Source organism: Xyrauchen texanus, chromosome 21, assembly GCF_025860055.1.
Source record: "Xyrauchen texanus isolate HMW12.3.18 chromosome 21, RBS_HiC_50CHRs, whole genome shotgun sequence".
NCBI classification, from domain to species: domain Eukaryota; kingdom Metazoa; phylum Chordata; class Actinopteri; order Cypriniformes; family Catostomidae; genus Xyrauchen; species Xyrauchen texanus.
In genome coordinates, this window is record NC_068296.1 from 13,824,582 (window position 1) to 13,841,995 (window position 17,414).

Below are 17,414 nucleotides of genomic sequence, written 5' to 3' on the forward strand. Positions count from 1 at the left end.
ATATTAAGACATTATAAACATTATAAAAACAAAACAAAAATCCCCTTTTGCTCTGGTGTGAAATTTTACATACAATAATTGTGAAAGTTCATGCCACTGGATCTTAAACCAGTTAAAAATCAAATCACCCAAAGAAGCCATTTAACCACAGCAGTGTAACGCCACGCACATGACAATACTAGCGTACGCACCCTCGCGGAAATGTGAACCTGCCCAAGCAGAGCACATATACAGTACAGGCAGAGACAGTTTGATTGTTTTTGTTTGTGCAGGCAGTGACAGTTTGATTTCATCAAGATTTAATTTTATAATGGGATTTTTTTTTTTTACGGTTTTTATCGTTTGCCAGGCAAAAGCTATAAGTCAGGTTGCTTAGGAAAGTAAAAGAGCACATGTCCTCAACAAGCGATATGATTTGATGTATCATTCATGTCAGTAGTAAGCATTGTGTGGGCTGAGTGATGGAGCGAAGTTTAAAAGTTAGGGCTAAGAGTTTGTTCAAATCCCTACCCCCAAGTTTCAGCAACAGAAATAGTAATGTTTGAGTTAGCCTTAGCAAACACCTTGAAAATGCCAAAAATCAGCACACTCTTTTTCAGAGAATGTTAAGAGCAGTAATGCACCACTTAGAAACCACAAAAGCAGGAACCGCTAACTTGCTCCTAATCTCTAATTGTTACAAGTGGTAATGGAAATCAAACAGACAGTCTGGTAAGCAAGCAGACAGCTTAGCCACCAGACAAATAGACAGCTAGATAGGTATGCAGACAGACAGTGTTACCTGAGTTTATGTTAGAGCTGGGATCTTTCGGGTCCTTGCTATTGACAAACCCTGCTGCCAAAAGATGCTCTGCAAACTGACTTTTCATATTCTGAAGCATCTGTTGGAGCATCCAGCACAGATGGAGGGACAAATGTAGAGGGACAGATTAAACCACAATAGAATTTTCAGGGTTCAAAGAGAGAATAGCTGAACGTCAAGAAGATGCTGATCTGTAAGGAGCCATTCACACAGGATGCACTCTTGTGATCCGTCTGCATTATCTTTTAATTGATGTTTTTTTTGCAGCATCTTGTGCTATGAGTAGCAAGTGAACTGGGAGAATGGGATAAGCATTTTCATTACATCAAGAGCGCATTATCTAGCTGTTTTTAACATAAGGATGCATCCTGTGTGAACAGCCTCTTAGAATGAGCTGACTGATGGAGTCCAGACTGACCTGTAGTGTGCTGGCAGACAGGAAGTTTTCCCAGCAGTATTCCCGCTCATACCTGCTGCCCTGTCTCTTCGCATCCTCCCAGCCCTAAGAATAACACCAAATAATGTCATCTGCAACAGAAGCTAGACACCTAAGTGTGATGGCTTAAAGAAATAGTTCAACAAATATGTAAAAATTTTCATCTTTTACTCAGCCTCATGTTTTTCCAAATCGGAGTGACTTTCTTTCTTCCATGGAACACCATTCACTTGTATTGTATGCAATTATATGTTTAACATCTCTTTTTATGCTCCATAGAAAAAAGAAAGTCAAATGGGTTTGCAGGAACTTGAGGGTGAGTAAATATATTAACTATCCCTGTAAAGACAAACTACAACACCGCATACCCAAAATGCATTCACAATAGTGAGATGATCACTCTTGGAGTTTTTGGAGAGGATTTTTCTCCTGTGGTCTGCTATCTTCTCCTTCCCCTAAAACAAAGACCCATTAGACAAACAATTCGTCATTAGTTAACGCCCTTTAGTACTACTCTAAAAGCTCTAGATAAGAGATCCTAGAGTCTGGGGGACTGATGATTTGCAGATGTAATGCATGTGTTCAAGTAAGAGGGTGTGTCTGTATGTACCAGTGGTATGTAGAAGGGGTCTTTAAAGCTTAGGCTGGCTGCAATGGTAAGCACAGGGTCCAAACAGCCCAGTAGAGCCCCAAACAGAATCATTTTTCCTATGTGAGGTTCTACAGGCAAACGGGCCAGATGAAATCCTAATGGAGTCAACTCTTCATTTCTGTCCAGGGCATTCTACGTGGGCAAACACACACAGATATATCAGAGAGATTGTCTTGAGAGTTTTAAACAAATACTCTGTATTACATTTAGCATAATGTGCAGGTGCAAGTACTGGTTCATTGCAAATCAAAACTCTTTTTTGCACAGCTCTCTTGAATACTTGATTTGGATTGGTTAATCACAGCATTCTATGCTCATAAAAAATTTTTAATGATCACTTTTTATAAATTTTTATAATTTTATAATAAAATAATTTAGAACTGAAATGAATTATTATTTTAATAACTGATTCATATTAAATATTTGGATGAAAAAAAGCTACATTTATTTTATTCACATTTATTGATTTAAAAAATATAAATAAAAATTATTTTATGCTGTAGCATACACAACCATTGTGTACAAAAAGGTTTAAAATATAAAAATGTTAGTTTATAAAGAATTACGTTATTAAAAAAAAAAAAAAAAAAACACTTGTCCTCAAGTTTGGAATCAGCAGGACAATTTAAACCACTCAATTATCAATGAGATATAGAACATACTTATCGATTATAATTTAATTGATTAATTGATGTAGCACTAAAATAATTTCAGCTCAAATTATTGCTTCATTTACTTATATGGCAAGCAGCCGTGTGATCAGCGAGACCTTCCGGTTTGGGGTTGATTTTGTGATAATTAACAGCTGACTGTACATTATGCTTTACATAGTACTAATTCAACCATCCTATTTACTTTTTCACTTCTTTCAACCTTTCCTTCCTTACATCTCTTCATCCACTCACCAGATCCATCAGATGTGTGATGGCCAACTCTATTGCTTTCTCTGAGGGAGGATCCAGATTTTTCCGGAAAAATGACGCAATGGACCCTAACTTCAGGATCTGAGAGAAAGACAGAGAAAGAGAGATTGCGTTTAAAATAAACAGAGTAATTTCAGTCTAAGTGGTCAAAGTGAACAAGTAAACCACAAGGCATTGTTTCCTTCGTGTGTGTAAATGAAGGTGTGTGAATGCCCAGGTTCATCAGGACCTCGTTGTTTCATGACTGGCAACAAGAATTGGGACTGAACAGCCACACAGAGGTGAAAATGAGCAGTAATTGAAAGCTAAAAGGCCTTGTTAGATGATTACACTGCCTCTCAGATACAATGACAATGATTAATGTCACTTTTAATCCATTAGTTTGTTTGTGTGCTCAGTTATTAGACACACCGGAGACTATTTGTGAAACCTCTGCCTTTGGGCCCCATTAGAGCCACACAGACAGGGGGAAAGAGGTTGAGTGTGTGTGTGTGTGTGTGTGTGTGTGTGTGTAAGAGAACATAAATTAGTCACTGGTGGAAATGTTCAGTCCAGTTTCCTAACAGCTACGAGAGGTTTTCTTATGCATTTTGAGAGCATAAATGTATGTTTTATTCACAACCAGCATGCATACAAATTACAAGTCTGCAAACCCGAGAGGTGGGATTCACAGATAGCTAAACCAATAGATACTTTATTGATCTCAGTGGGGAAATTCAGCCATGCATTTTAGTGAAAAGTGTACAAACATGCACAGATTAAGCTTTCGATTGGATACCTTTATTTGCAAGCACAGCTCTTCCAGTGGGGTGCGCTGGATCTCAGGTAACTGGTAGTTATCCAAGAGGCTGGCTCTCAATCCATTATACAGGTGATAGCATTTCCCTGGAGATACCCTGCCCAGACACACACACAAAATACAATGTAATACTGATTCCATTGGCAGAGTCTGTGTGATGAATGCAACTTACTACTAGCTAAACACGTAGCTACTTTCAGCTGTGTAAGCTAACGTGTCAACATGTATTCACCAAACTGTTTTGTTCAGGATTCACAGTTTGGTATCCCATTCAAACAAACAATTCCAGTCACTGCATTTAAAAGTCTGGTTTTCCACCGTTGAAAGTTTTCCCTGAACTTGTATAGCAGAATACGGTGTAACATTGATCTGCTGTCTATCTCCGGATTCAGCAGGTGTAAATGCTTCTTGTTTTACAACCTGTTCGTAATTGACTGGCAGTATTATAGTCAGCATTTGACTGATACGAAACAGTACTACTATGTTTATTTAGCTATTTATTCTATTTTTATTTATTCTTTATTTAAATGGTCAGCAACTGACTGATACTAAACCAAACTGATGTTTAATTAGCTATTTATTGTATTTTTATTTATTCTTTATTTTCTCAGTTCATTTCTAGAATTTGTTGACAATGTATAATAATCCTGTCAAATATTCTTTGATAAAAATATTTAAGAAAGCAGTCTGCCGAGTACCTTTGCATAGTTATGTTGGTGAAAAATCGGTGAACAATCCACACAGAAAAGGTCTGGTTTCATTCCAGCTCAAAAATTAGCTATATCGGTCACCATATCAGTAATCTGTGAGCAAGTAAAAAAGAAAGATAGAAAGACTGAGGATATAACGAATCACTGGAGTTTGCCATGATAGTGGCATAAAAATTTTGAAAGATATTTAGAATTTTCAACTAAGAGTTACTTAGTAGTAGTAGGGATGCCACCATTATACGGTTTCACTATTAATCACGATTAAAAATGTCACAGTTAATTTAACCACAAGAATTTAGAAACAATTCGATCACAAACTTAAGCCGATTTAGATCGGTGGCCGATCGATCAGTGCACCCCTAGTAATCTCATCGTCAAAAACTCACATTGCGGCATCCTGTAGAGCATTATTTGAATAATCTTTTTGATGTGGTATAATATACTTCAGATAAACATGCCCCAAAATGGCACATAAACACAATCTAGTATTTATAGGATTTATATGTCATTCAGACTGTCTTTTCCTGTCTAAGTGAGTGGTCCTTGGCTAGAATAAGCTGCAATGTGGATCAGACTTTATGCCGTAGTCAAACATCTGGCAATGCAAGACTAGACAAAGCTTGCTGATGTGAGTCAAATTGCTTTCCCATGAATAATGCAGAGCTATTGGGTTACTGTAGCAACAAGGCGGAGTGCGTGTGTGTGTGTGTGCGTGCGCATGACAGTGTGTGTATATACACAGGCACAATGAGAGAGCGTGTGTACATTTAGACGTTTATGGTGAACAAATGGGTAATTGAAATGGTGTATCAGAGACTGTGCTGTGCAGCAGGGCAGATTTATTTAATAGAAAAATTGTCACTGACTTATCTCCTCTCTCTCTCTCTGATACACATCCCCTCTCCTCACAGTCCCAGTTCAACCCCAAACACGTAGACATGAGATGTAAATAGGCACTGATGGCGCTCTTTTGCAGTTTTGTTTGCGATTTGAATACAAAATAGACATCATTACATACAAAGATCTTTAACATAGACGCATTTCCTTCAACAAAAAAGATAGCTGAACAGGACTTCTATATGAGAGCCTTCTGTGGCCTTCAGCTTTAAGAGAAGCCAATAGAAAGAGTTTTTCACTTGTATATCAAATAACTGAGATAACAATGAAGCTATTCAAGACACATCATTCCTCTCTGTGTGGACTTTAAAGTAAAGGGATAGAAACCTTGAGAGGAACTCTCTCACTTCAGAGAAAGAGGACAGACAAACCATCAAGAATACACTTACGCTAGTCTTAAAAGAAAAGGAAAAACCCTGAGGATGTGAATAGATGAAAGGATGTGTGTTATTAGACTGAGGTGAAGGGACTTGCGCTGACAGAGGAGTAAGACTTATACTAGTTTGTATTTATTTAGTGTCATTTTTTATAAAAATGAGTGCTGAACTGTAGCCCAACCCAAGGCTAGTGGAATTTAGGGATGTCAAAAATTCTAGTACTTCAGTTTCAAGTTGATACTAAATTTAAAACAAAAAGTAACGAGAACAGTTTTTCTACAGTATATATAGTAAAGCAATATCACATGAGCAATAATGCTGTATGTCCAGCTATCAGCAGCGCTGTGATTCAGCTGATAGATGGCAATACAGCATGATTGCGAGTGTGATATTGCTTTTATACAACAGTTCATTGAGCAAGAAAATAAATAAAAAAAACACAAACTCTTGTGTGTGTGTGTGTGTGTGTGTAACTACTTTCTTTATCCACAGTATCTACAGTTGCTAGTTCGTAAGATGCGCCCAAGCCTCTGTCACTAATTCAAACACCACACTTTAGAAATAGTAATGACAGCTTGGGCTGTTTCCTAACAAGTTATTGGAGAAATATGGATGTGTGTGTGTGTGTAAGAGAGAGTGAGAGAGAGTGACTGAGCGTGTTATTGCCTGCTTCTGTTACAATGATGAACAGTAATGCTGCAGCTGTTAATTTAACTCCATTGCTCATATGTAGAGTGATAGTAATCCGTTCCGATCGTGGAGTGATGCTGCCATACGTGCTATCGGAATTATCCTACAAGTATTTAACTTCCATTCAAGTGTTTTGTTGTCGGAGAGAAAAAATGGTGGACTCCAGTTTCATTTATGTATATTTCTTGGAGAACTCTTATTTTGACAGAGAAAGTGTTTTCTCCTCTGCCATGTCGAAAGTTTACGTCTTCTCACACCTCGGAAACTTAAGCACCCTAAGTGTGTTTGATTACTCCATCTGTCGCAACTCGCGGCTGTGATCTGCAGTAATACTGTAGCTGTTAGTTGAACTGTATTTCTCAGCTATAGTGTAGTTGATCACGGAGTGACTTCAAAGAAATTTGCTCACTAACTGACAAAACACAGTTTGTCAACTCAGCTTAACTCGCTCATAGGGCTGGGCGATATGGCAAAAAAAAAAATCTTAATTTTTATAAAACCCATGGACGATTCACGATTCACAATTACATTTTTTTCAACTTAAATGTTCAACAAAATGATTCAAATTGTATGATATAACCGGCAACCCGGTTAAAGAAATCCAAGTACAAAGGTATGCAAGAAAACTTTACAAATGCACCACATGGGGAAGTTGCCAACAGAGTGTAAATGTAAAATACATTTAAATCTAATAAATCCAGATGTTCAGAAATAATTGAATAATAAAACAGCAAAATAATTCTTAGCCAGTGTAGATATTAATTTCATCTGAACAAAGTCTATCTAGAAACCTATATCTATACATTATCAAGTTTATCTATAAAGTACTAATTGTATATCAAATAAATGTGTATATTCATAAACCCATGCAGATAGAGTTCACGCTGAGCAGCACAGCAATATTAAATCATTTATCATTACAATTCAACTATCAAAATTTGTCAAAATGAACGCTTGCCAAATGTTGGCTATAGATGCAGTACACTTGAATCACGTCACAGAACAAAGCAATAACTAGAAATCAATCTGAATCATCATGGCAAAAGGAGCGGCAGATGTTTGATTGTCCCATTTATAGCCTCTCCATGATTCTAAATGAAGTGCCCATAACTGTCACATAACTAATGCATTTTGATGGGTGAAAAGAAAAGAAAGGAGACGTTCATCAATATGCGCATGTCAAGGCCAGTTATGGTCTTAAGCCGGTGTATAACAGCATGATGGACAAAGCACTATAATCATACGGTGTACAAGCGTACTGGGAATATTACTACTGTCTTTTATATCAGTCTCCATGTTCACATTCATTTGGAGCATGTCACACAAGTGCAGCTGATCAGATTGTGAGCGACATGAAGACAAGCACTACGAATTATTTTTCGCTTCCTTTTTCAGCCTTTAGTGGATTTACAACGGATCTAATTATAGTGTTTGCAATATTTTTTGCAAAATCTACATTTCTCGATTGAAGAAAAATAAAAAAATTGTGTCAAAACGCATATTCAAATTAATCAGAAAAATTGCCAAGCCCTAGCTCATAGCACAAACAAGACTCAAATGGCTCAAATCTTTAATATCAGTGGGATGAATATAAAATCAAACATCTAGCTGCTCTCTTATGTATCTGCAGTGATCTTACATGTTTGGAACGCCACAAGTGCAAGCTTGTGTGTTCTATAGCATATTCGTTTTTACATTTACATTTATGCATTTGGCAGACGCTTTTATCCAAGGCGACGTACAGTGCACTTATTATAGGGATAATCCCCCCGGAGCAACCTGGAGTTAAGTGCCTTGCTCAAGGACACAATGGTGGTGGCTGTGGGGATCGAACCAGCGACTTTCTGATTAACAGTTATGTGCTTTAGGCCACTACGCTACCATCACTCCACAGTTTTTGATATGGTATCAAAACTGGTATCAAGTATAACACAAATTACTTTGGTACTGGTATATATTCTGTACTGGTATATAATCTGTAATAATATACATCATGGAAGCCCTAGTGGGATCTGACAAAAAAAAATGAATCCCACAGCATTCCTGTAAAACTCCTGTACAGCCAGATACTATATATCCTGAGAGGTTTGACATTTTCCCTCTGTGTGCAATTCCTCCCACTGATACTTGTGAATAGACTGAGGAAGCACTCCTGATTTATAGAGAGAATAACACATAAAGGAAGATAAATGAAGGGAGGGAGACAGTGAGAGATCTGTACCTGCCAGCGCGGCCTTTCCTCTGTTTGGCATTGGCTAAGCTCACCCACTCTGCAGCCATGGTGCTGATGTTGTTCTGGGTGTCAAAATGAGTTTCTTTAATCTTCCCTCCATCAATCACATACACAACGTCATCTATCGTGATACTGTAAGAGTCAGAGATAAGAAATATCACAACGTGCTGATGATGATACTGCAGTAGAGCATGCAAATATCTTCTAAAGACAAAAGTTTGTTTGCATAATCTTTCATCAAAATGTATTAACTTTCTCCACCTCTTAAACTACTTTTCTGCTACTGTAACCAAGGCTGTGTGGGCAGGGAAGAATGCAAAACAACACTACCATAACCTGACAGGTTTCATTTCCATCCTTCAAACCATTATCCGATCAAATCCAGACAATGATGAATTAAAGTCAAAATTATTTTCTATGATAAGGAACAATGTCACAGATGCTATCCATACATTTTTAATCTGAACTGAGCCTATAAAACGCCTTTAAATACACTGCAAATGCTGTTTCATGTTGTCTTTAAGCAAACATTCATTATCAAAGCCATATTAAATTATCAGAGCTATATGATTAATCACATGTGAACTAAACAACTGAAACAAATGTAATAACCCTTTAATAACAGCTGAAATCAGACACCAGCATAGATGATTACCTAAGAACAAACATTTCAATGGCAGTGTTTCAATGGCAGATAAGCCTGATACTGAAATTAATTAAAAAGAGATCTAAACATATTCTCAGTGTATGAGTACATATTGAGAAAATCCCTTTGAATTCTGGCTTCTTTCAACTCTTCATGGAGTTTGTTTGTATAGACGGGGCTCAAAGCCCATTTAAAGCTGTGTGTGCATGTGTGAGTCAGTTGGGTTTTAATTAGCTGGCTCCATTGCCACTTGGCCACTGCAGGGTTCAACTTTTGCATACTGATAGCGCTAGCTAGAACAGCAGTGACAACATAGTTAGTTATTGATTATCACACAAAACTGACAAATGCTTACTGTATTTCAATCTTGACAGACTCAAATCACATCCTACATTTCTAGGCACAGAAAAGAATGAAAGACTTGCACAAAAAAAAGGTTCAATCAAAAGCACATACAGCATACACGCATATATGTACACACACAAGCACACCTGGTTTCTGCGATGTTGGTAGCAATCACAATCTTGCGCACTCCAGGGGGTGGCTTTTTGAACACCTGAGGGGAGAGAGAAGCAAAGTGTCATTCATGTACATAATAGCAGAATTGATAGTTTGAGGCGCTAGACTCCACACAAAGCGTAGCATATTTAATTTAGTGCAGTCCGACGGGAGGGAGAGATTGCATTTGAGCGCAGTGGTGGGAGGCAGAGAGCTCGCCGCAGCTGTCTACACTCACCTGAGTCTGAGAGACTGTGGGCATCAAAGAGTGGAGTGGGATTATGATAAAGCGATCTGAAAGAGACGCAATATGAGAAAGTCAGATTACAGGATGCTGTGGCTGCAAGTGTACATGTATTTGTAAGTTGTGCAACAAAATGATGCATTCTGTGTTCAATGTTATTTCTGATCAAATGTTTGGAAATGTGTCAGCACTCTTTTGTTAAACTACACTAATAGAATAATTTGGGCAAGGGTCAGATATTGTTCTTTTATTGTGAAGGAACACCAAAGCCAATTTTGACACGCATTTGGAACTTAGCGACTGTTGATTTTGGACCCTGGCTCTGCACGTGTCTGTGAGACTAAGAGACTCCAACCTCTACCTGATTTAAACATCTGGTCAGCCATGAGCAGCTCATTCAGGCTGCTGATGTTGTCCCAGCCAGGCAGAAACACTAGAATTGCTCCATCCTGAAAGACAAAACAGAATCACCTTGTCTACAATTACACATTTTAATTAAAAAGATCTTAAGGCAAGCATCACTTTTACTTTTGCTCATATTAAACTTCAGCGCATAACCAGTCCTGAAACCAGTTTCAAGATTATTATAGCTTTGAACTTTTTAATTTAGTTTATTTCTATTTTATAGAAGCAACCACCAAACACCCAGAGAAATCAACTAGCAACCGCAAAAGATCATAGTAAAAAACACATTACAACATCCTGGCAACCAGGGCTTGACATCTTTTTGGCTCAGTGGCCACTGTGGCTAGTGGTGTTCCAAATTCACTAGCCACTCAGCATTTTCACTAGCCAGCTTTGTCACCCGTCCCACAAAAAGTGATAAAGTTAACTGGAGACTGTAGCTGCATGCATTTATTTGGACATTTTATTTGAGTGAGAATTATATGAGCTTAGCAGGACACAGGTCAAATGATTTTAATCTCTTAGAAAATCTGAAAGCAAACATTGCCAGTTAGAGAAGGAGTAGGGCAGAACAGGAGAAAAAACATTGACAATAATTTGTCCATAATTCATGAAAGGACCTTGTGTATCAGTGGCATTTGTAATAACAAGGCCATAACCACAGGCAGGACCATGGATGAAACAAAGGATCTCAAGTTAAAATTGGAATGTACATTGAATTTCAGTTCAAAATGTATTTTCAAATGCTTAAATGAGAATTAGAATTTTGGATGTATGCCAAGCAATGATGATGACTTACATTCTTGGGCTCAAACACACATAGTGCAATGAATAAAACAGAACGCAGGAGTCTCAAGACACGTTTTAAAGGTTGAATTTTCTTTTAAACTGACAGCGTCTAAAAAATGCATATTTGCTGCACAAGATGCTGAAAAAACAGTGAGACAAATTGTAACGATCAAAAATGTCTGTCTAGCACATCCATAGAAAAAGCGTAATTCGGAGTGAACGGCCCTTAGAGATTGAGGTCTTTGGCGATTGTGTCTTGTACTGTATTTCTTGCTCTCTTATTAGCGTCTCGCTGCACAAGCATTAGGTACATACATAAAACTGTATCTATTGAAAAATACTTTAGTCTTACCGGTATTATGAAGCTTGAGCTCATGGTAGCACTATGGCATCGGTATAGGCTTCTGTGCAACAGTAAGTTAACATACAGATAGAACATATTTTTACTTTATGTAAATATATGTTTTACTTTTTAACTTAATTTTTGATAACATGAATTGGCTAAATCTTTTGACATTACGCACATTTGTTAACAGCCATATTTGTTCTTTGCAATAAATGTAGGAGACAATGTCAATTTAAAAATCTCATGTCTCATAGATTTTTCACCCTACCTGAAATAATGTCTTTTAAATTGGAATATAATTAGAATTTTGGTAATATTTTAGTTAAAAATTTGAATTTAGTTTCTCAGCCCTGTTGACAGCCCTAATGGATAGCCAACTCATTACCATGGTTAGATCAATGTAGATTGTTTTTCTAAAAAATAAACTAGTATTTGTTATGAAAAAAAACTATTATCAATTCAAATGGGTTGCGTATGTTTTGTGGTCTGCACTGCAATGTAGTGGAAAGCTAGGTGATCCTAGTTGATCCCCTCTGTGCCATCGTATCCCGGGAGCAAGCACTCTGGTGTGTGCCGTGGTGGTTCATGCGAAATCTAATTCAGATGGGAAGCATATTTAGATCTTATAAAGCAATGAACACGAGACTAAATCGATTACATTTGCTTTGGCCACCCGCATTCATTGAATTTCGAAGTGGCTAGTATGAGTGATGGATTTACTCCACTGTCGTGTTGCCGTGTCTTAAGACATATGCTCTCTATTTGTTGCACTGCATCTAATTTTTTTTTAGATGGCCCCATACACTGTAATACACCAACATGATGTAACATGGTCAAAATTAACTTTTTTCAGTTTGTTATTGGACAAGAATGTTTTTGACAGTTCTTAAAATCACTGCACTCTGACATGAGCACAAATTGCATTGCAACACTGTGATCTGAGGGGCAATTTCTGTCCTAAAAAGTGAGTCACCCTCCAGAGCCAGTTAAAAATGAATCAAATCTATTACATCAGCAAAAGCAATCTGAGGATTTTAACTTCATAAAAATGCAGTGTGCCAATGGAGGGGAGGAGGGAGATAAATTATGAAGTGTCCCCAGATGGCCCTGTTTCTATATTTAACAGCCCAGCAACATCACATCAAGGGTACATGACACATTAAAAAGAGAACACTTACTTTTGCAATGTATGCATGCACATTAGCGTATTACTGGTTGTGCATGCCAACAGGAATCAGTGAGTATGTTTGTGTGTGTATGAATGAGTTTCAAAACATCCTGTGACCCAGTGCACTGTGTAGTGCAAAACCTGACATATATATCAGTATTCCCAAATGTTATGATTAATTAACAGTACTTAATCTAACTGTTCCGCTGTGATGTCCCAGACCGTGACACTGATGATGCAAACACTCCTTTATATGAAAACCTCTATCTTCTCCAAAACAAAGAAAAGATAAAGATACAAGCAATGACTTTGAGGCAGGTGTGACTGGATTATTTCATACTTCCCATTACTGACCAAGTTATTTGCTAGATATTTTAGCAGTTATGTACAAACCGGACTTAATGGGTTAGCACAGAGACAATCGGAAGACAGTGAATTCAACAAGGGTGCTTAATATTTAGAGAACGAATTAATTAAAACTGCTTTTGATAACCTGTATAACTGCATGGCTGGCCATCTTAATTAGCCAATCGCCATGCTCTGCTCCTGAAAGACAACCCATACTGATCTATCTGACAGAGTGGACACGGCTAATTAAAGCAGGATACACTCTTCTCTACTGTCTCTCTCTCTCTCTCTCTCTCTGTGTATGTCGCACTGAACCCTTCAAGGGTCAAAAGACTTATGCCTCCCAACTGCCATACAGCAATTATGATGGCTCACCAAATGTTAAGGTTTTGACTCCATGAACCACTCAATGAAACACTGTTTCCCATCTATTGAGGCAAACCTTGTTTGACAGTTCAGGGTCAGTTGTTGTTTCCCATTTTGCCACTTTTAATTGACAGGACAGTACAGAAAGCACAAATAATGACGATCAGAGAAGGAGATTGGGGAAGCGACAGAGGGATTTTGCATGATATGACACTGTTTACATGCACTTTAAAAGTTCAATTTTAGTCAGACTGAAAAATACTGTCTTTTTTTTAAACATCATGAAAACGCTTTATTCTGACTAAAATCATACCAGTCAGATTTTTGCGAAATCAGGCCTACGTGGCCTCGGCATTGTGCACATGCTATGTAAGACAGAGGTGTTTTTAACACCTTCTCGGCTGACGTGCTTTCTTCACATTTTCAATTACACATTGTGTCATGTATACTTGGACAGACTAATGAAGACTGTAGCTCGATTATAAATATTTGCATATGTAAACACACTGACTTTGTGGGTCTTAATTTCTTCTTTCTGTACAGTCATTCAGGTGTGTGTGCTTTTGCTGTTGTGTTTTTCCCGCAGTTTACCAAGCCTAGGGTTGTTCCAGAGACAGGTGTGATATTTCATGGCACCTTTTCAGTGATATCTGACAATAAGGCCATTTTCTGCATGTCATTTAATTAAAAAAAATTCACTTACAGCACCTTTAAGTATGAGTTTATAATGTCAAGGACATGACTACTGCATATATTTTGCACTATATGTATAAAAATGAATTAGCCGATAAACTCTGACCCATATGCTTGCTTTAATAAACCATAGACCCTCAAGGATGTGGTGACTAGTGCCCCATGAGTAGGACTGTCACGATAATTAAATAACTGTCTGATCGTGGTTATTTGATCTAACCACGGTTATTTGAGATAACCATGATTATTGGGCATTCAAATTCCAATCACATTTTAATACCCAAAAAAGGAATTTTAAGTGAATGTACTAAGTGAATTTGTGTGTCATTAATTGAACTCGGAGCTTCACTGAGCTGCACCACGGATCACAATCAAAGCAGCTCCTGTCCGTAGGAGTGTGTGATGAGCCTCTCAAGCGCTCTGATGTGCACGCAGTCAGCAGAGGCTGGCACCAAATTCGCGCAAAGTATAAACGGATAACTTTGATTGTTAACGCAAAGCACCCCGGCTTCACTTTAAGCGATCGTGTAATGACAAATTATCCTGGCCATATCAGGTTCATACATGCTGTTTTAATGACACGCAGTGGCACAGAGGAGGAGAAGCACATTTACTCTGTTTCTGTGGAGTGATGAAATGATGAAATAAAATCTCAAAGGTTTTGCTTCATGACAAATAAGGGCTTGTGGGTTTAATCAAAGCATTAAAATAAGGTATGAAATGTAAGAAATTAGGATTGCATAATATATTAAAAATATATTTTAAATTATTAAATTGTTATTTTTAATATAAAAAATATTATATAAAATATAGTTTGAGTAAAAAACAACAATGTAAAATTGACCAAAACTAAAGTTGACCAAAAAGAGACTAAAAAATATTTTGATATTAAAAACATAATTTTTCATGTCATGTTTTTAAAGACTTAAAAGGAAATCATATATCCCCATTTTATTATTTGATTTAACATTTGAAGTTAAATATGAAAAAATTACTTCTTAAGGTTTACGAAACACATGAAGAAAAAAAGCACACCTTAAGAAATATGACAATTTATATGACAATTATTCGTGAAAGCCCTTCAAAAGAAAATTAATCGTCAGCCAAATTTCATAATCGTGACAGCCCTACCAAAGTGTGGAGTTGGCAGAGAACCACAAGGGCTTAGGGGGGCATTTGGGATGGCGCCCATAGTGCCTATACTTTAAGAAAGAATTTGGAGGGTGGAAAATGACACGTAAAAAAAACTAAATTATGCCTTGACATTATAAGAGGACCTCAGAGGAAAAACTAAATGCAAAAAAGTTATGATATGACAAATGTCAAGGCTTTAAAAGGGGTAATTGAGGTTATTTTAACTCTTATTGCTAATTTTTGAGAATTCACATTGTTGTACACAAGTAGCCCAAGAATGAACATGTAGAGGTATGAATGGGATATGAATGTAGCAATGAAACGGAGAGGTACCAGACAGAAGCTCCGACAGTTTGATGCCTTTAATCTCACCCTCTCCGACACATCTCTGCAATTATGTGACACACATGCCAATATTCTTCCACATAAAAGAGCTGACTGTGAAAAGAAGCAATCCCAGAGGCATCAAGAGAAGCGTGGGAAATGGAGTTCACATCAGTTTAGTTCAGACGAAAGGAGAGGAGCATCTGCTAAGCAGTCCTATTAGCACACAATTCATACTAACAAGATTCTGGTTTACTAGTGGCTCACCATCTTTCCCTGTTCCAGGGAAACTCGGACACACACACACAAAAAAAAAAACCTAGACATAGAGGTATGGGACTCACATCATCGTTCATCACAATGTGGCGGATCAATGCTATGATAAGATCCAGGTTGATCTTGTCATCATCATTCATCATCTCCAGCACGTCAATGGTGCTGTCTGAGTACCTGCCAATCACAGTGTAGACAGTAGTTACTACATCACTGCTCACAACAGTGACTCAATGCAAGCACTTTTATGTATGCTTGGAAAAAACATCAATAGTCTAAATTCAGCCCGCCAATAACTTTTTAACTTTTCGTCAAAACGTTGTTGGATGTTTAGGCTGCAAGATTATGTAAACGGACATCAACGGTACATAAACGGACATCAACGTAGTAAATAGAAGCTAACGGTAGTAAATCTAAACAGAATGATGCTATTGACACTTCTCTAAAAGTTAATTATGGGAGCTGTAACCGTAATCTAAATGATTTATCTGATTCATTGTGCAGCCCTAATGGCAATGCAGGTTTATAAATTTAAAGCCTCACCGTGATGCATTTAGTCAAATAGTCCATTTACTTTAATGACTGGTGTGTACAAAGCGTGAGGTTTGTTTTATGGGAATAGATTTAGTACAGGCAATGAACATTACAGTATAATACAACCTTTACAGAACAGGGTAAGAGGTTTTTTTATTTAAGACTAACCGGTCTCTGAGTGTGCGGGCATAGCAGGGCCAGCTCTCATTGTATTCAGCCTCTTTATGCTCTTTCTCCGGCCGTACGTTCTTGCCATGAAAAAAGCCTCTATTATAGCGAGGTCTGCAGTCCTGTTGCTGCGGCCGGAACCTACGACACAAAGTCAAAGTCAGACAGTCCCAGCGTTTAGAGGCCATCATGTTAAAACAAGGTGAAAAAATCTATTGTTGGTCCTCTAAAATGGAGAAACGTAAACTAGCTTGGACTAGCTAATGACTAGATTCAAACTTTTTAGGAACCATGAAAAATAGCTACCAACCAAATATTTCCACCACATAGTTTGGAACCATGCTCAACAGCAACAAACTTAATAGTTTTAGTCTTTAATAGGTTTGGAATAAAATATTTTGTAAATATTTCCCAAAATAAAAAAAATTTGCTCACCTTAGCATTTCCACCACATCTTCAAGTAAATACTCTTGCACTGGGTATGTGTATCCAGGAATATGGACCATGGGACACTTATCTGAAAGAGGAAGAACCAGTAAACAAGGAAAGGAAGGGGTTTGGCACTCTCCAGTGATTCTCACGGTCACATTTCTTCTTTACTACACGGTTGGATTTTCATTGTTCACGATTGGACTCTTTTCCCTTACATTAGAAAGCTGAAGCTATATTTCTGGTCATTAGCACTTTGCTAAGTCCAGCCATATTGTGTTCAAGGAGGGCAAAATCCTAATTAATCTATTATACAGTATATAGCAGATTGGGTAGTTAAAGGAACAGTACACTTAAAAATGAAAATTCTGTCTTAATTTTCTCACCCTCATGCCATCCCAAAGCTGTTTGACTTTCTTATACGAAACACAAAAGGAGATTTTTTTTTTTTTTTTATTGAATATCTTGGTCTGTTTTCTCAATACAATGACAAATAAAGTGAGTGCCTCACTTTAACCTTGTAATACTTG

At 37.5% G+C, this 17,414-nt stretch overlaps 1 protein-coding gene across 1 annotated transcript in view; it reads right to left on the reverse strand.

The window, feature by feature from the left end:
• LOC127661664 (ATP-dependent DNA/RNA helicase DHX36-like) overlaps positions 1-17,414 on the reverse strand; it is a 46,531-nt gene that overhangs the window by 13,464 nt on the left and 15,653 nt on the right. The window contains exons 9-21 of the mRNA XM_052152481.1: positions 16,891-16,972; positions 16,456-16,596; positions 15,825-15,930; positions 10,269-10,356; positions 9,902-9,957; positions 9,657-9,721; positions 8,508-8,651; positions 3,592-3,709; positions 2,796-2,894; positions 1,849-2,022; positions 1,607-1,693; positions 1,221-1,304; positions 782-881 (exon numbers count right to left, since the gene is read on the reverse strand). Coding sequence (XP_052008441.1) covers positions 782-881; positions 1,221-1,304; positions 1,607-1,693; positions 1,849-2,022; positions 2,796-2,894; positions 3,592-3,709; positions 8,508-8,651; positions 9,657-9,721; positions 9,902-9,957; positions 10,269-10,356; positions 15,825-15,930; positions 16,456-16,596; positions 16,891-16,972 — 1,344 coding nt within the window. The remainder of the gene's footprint in view (positions 1-781; positions 882-1,220; positions 1,305-1,606; positions 1,694-1,848; positions 2,023-2,795; positions 2,895-3,591; positions 3,710-8,507; positions 8,652-9,656; positions 9,722-9,901; positions 9,958-10,268; positions 10,357-15,824; positions 15,931-16,455; positions 16,597-16,890; positions 16,973-17,414) is intronic.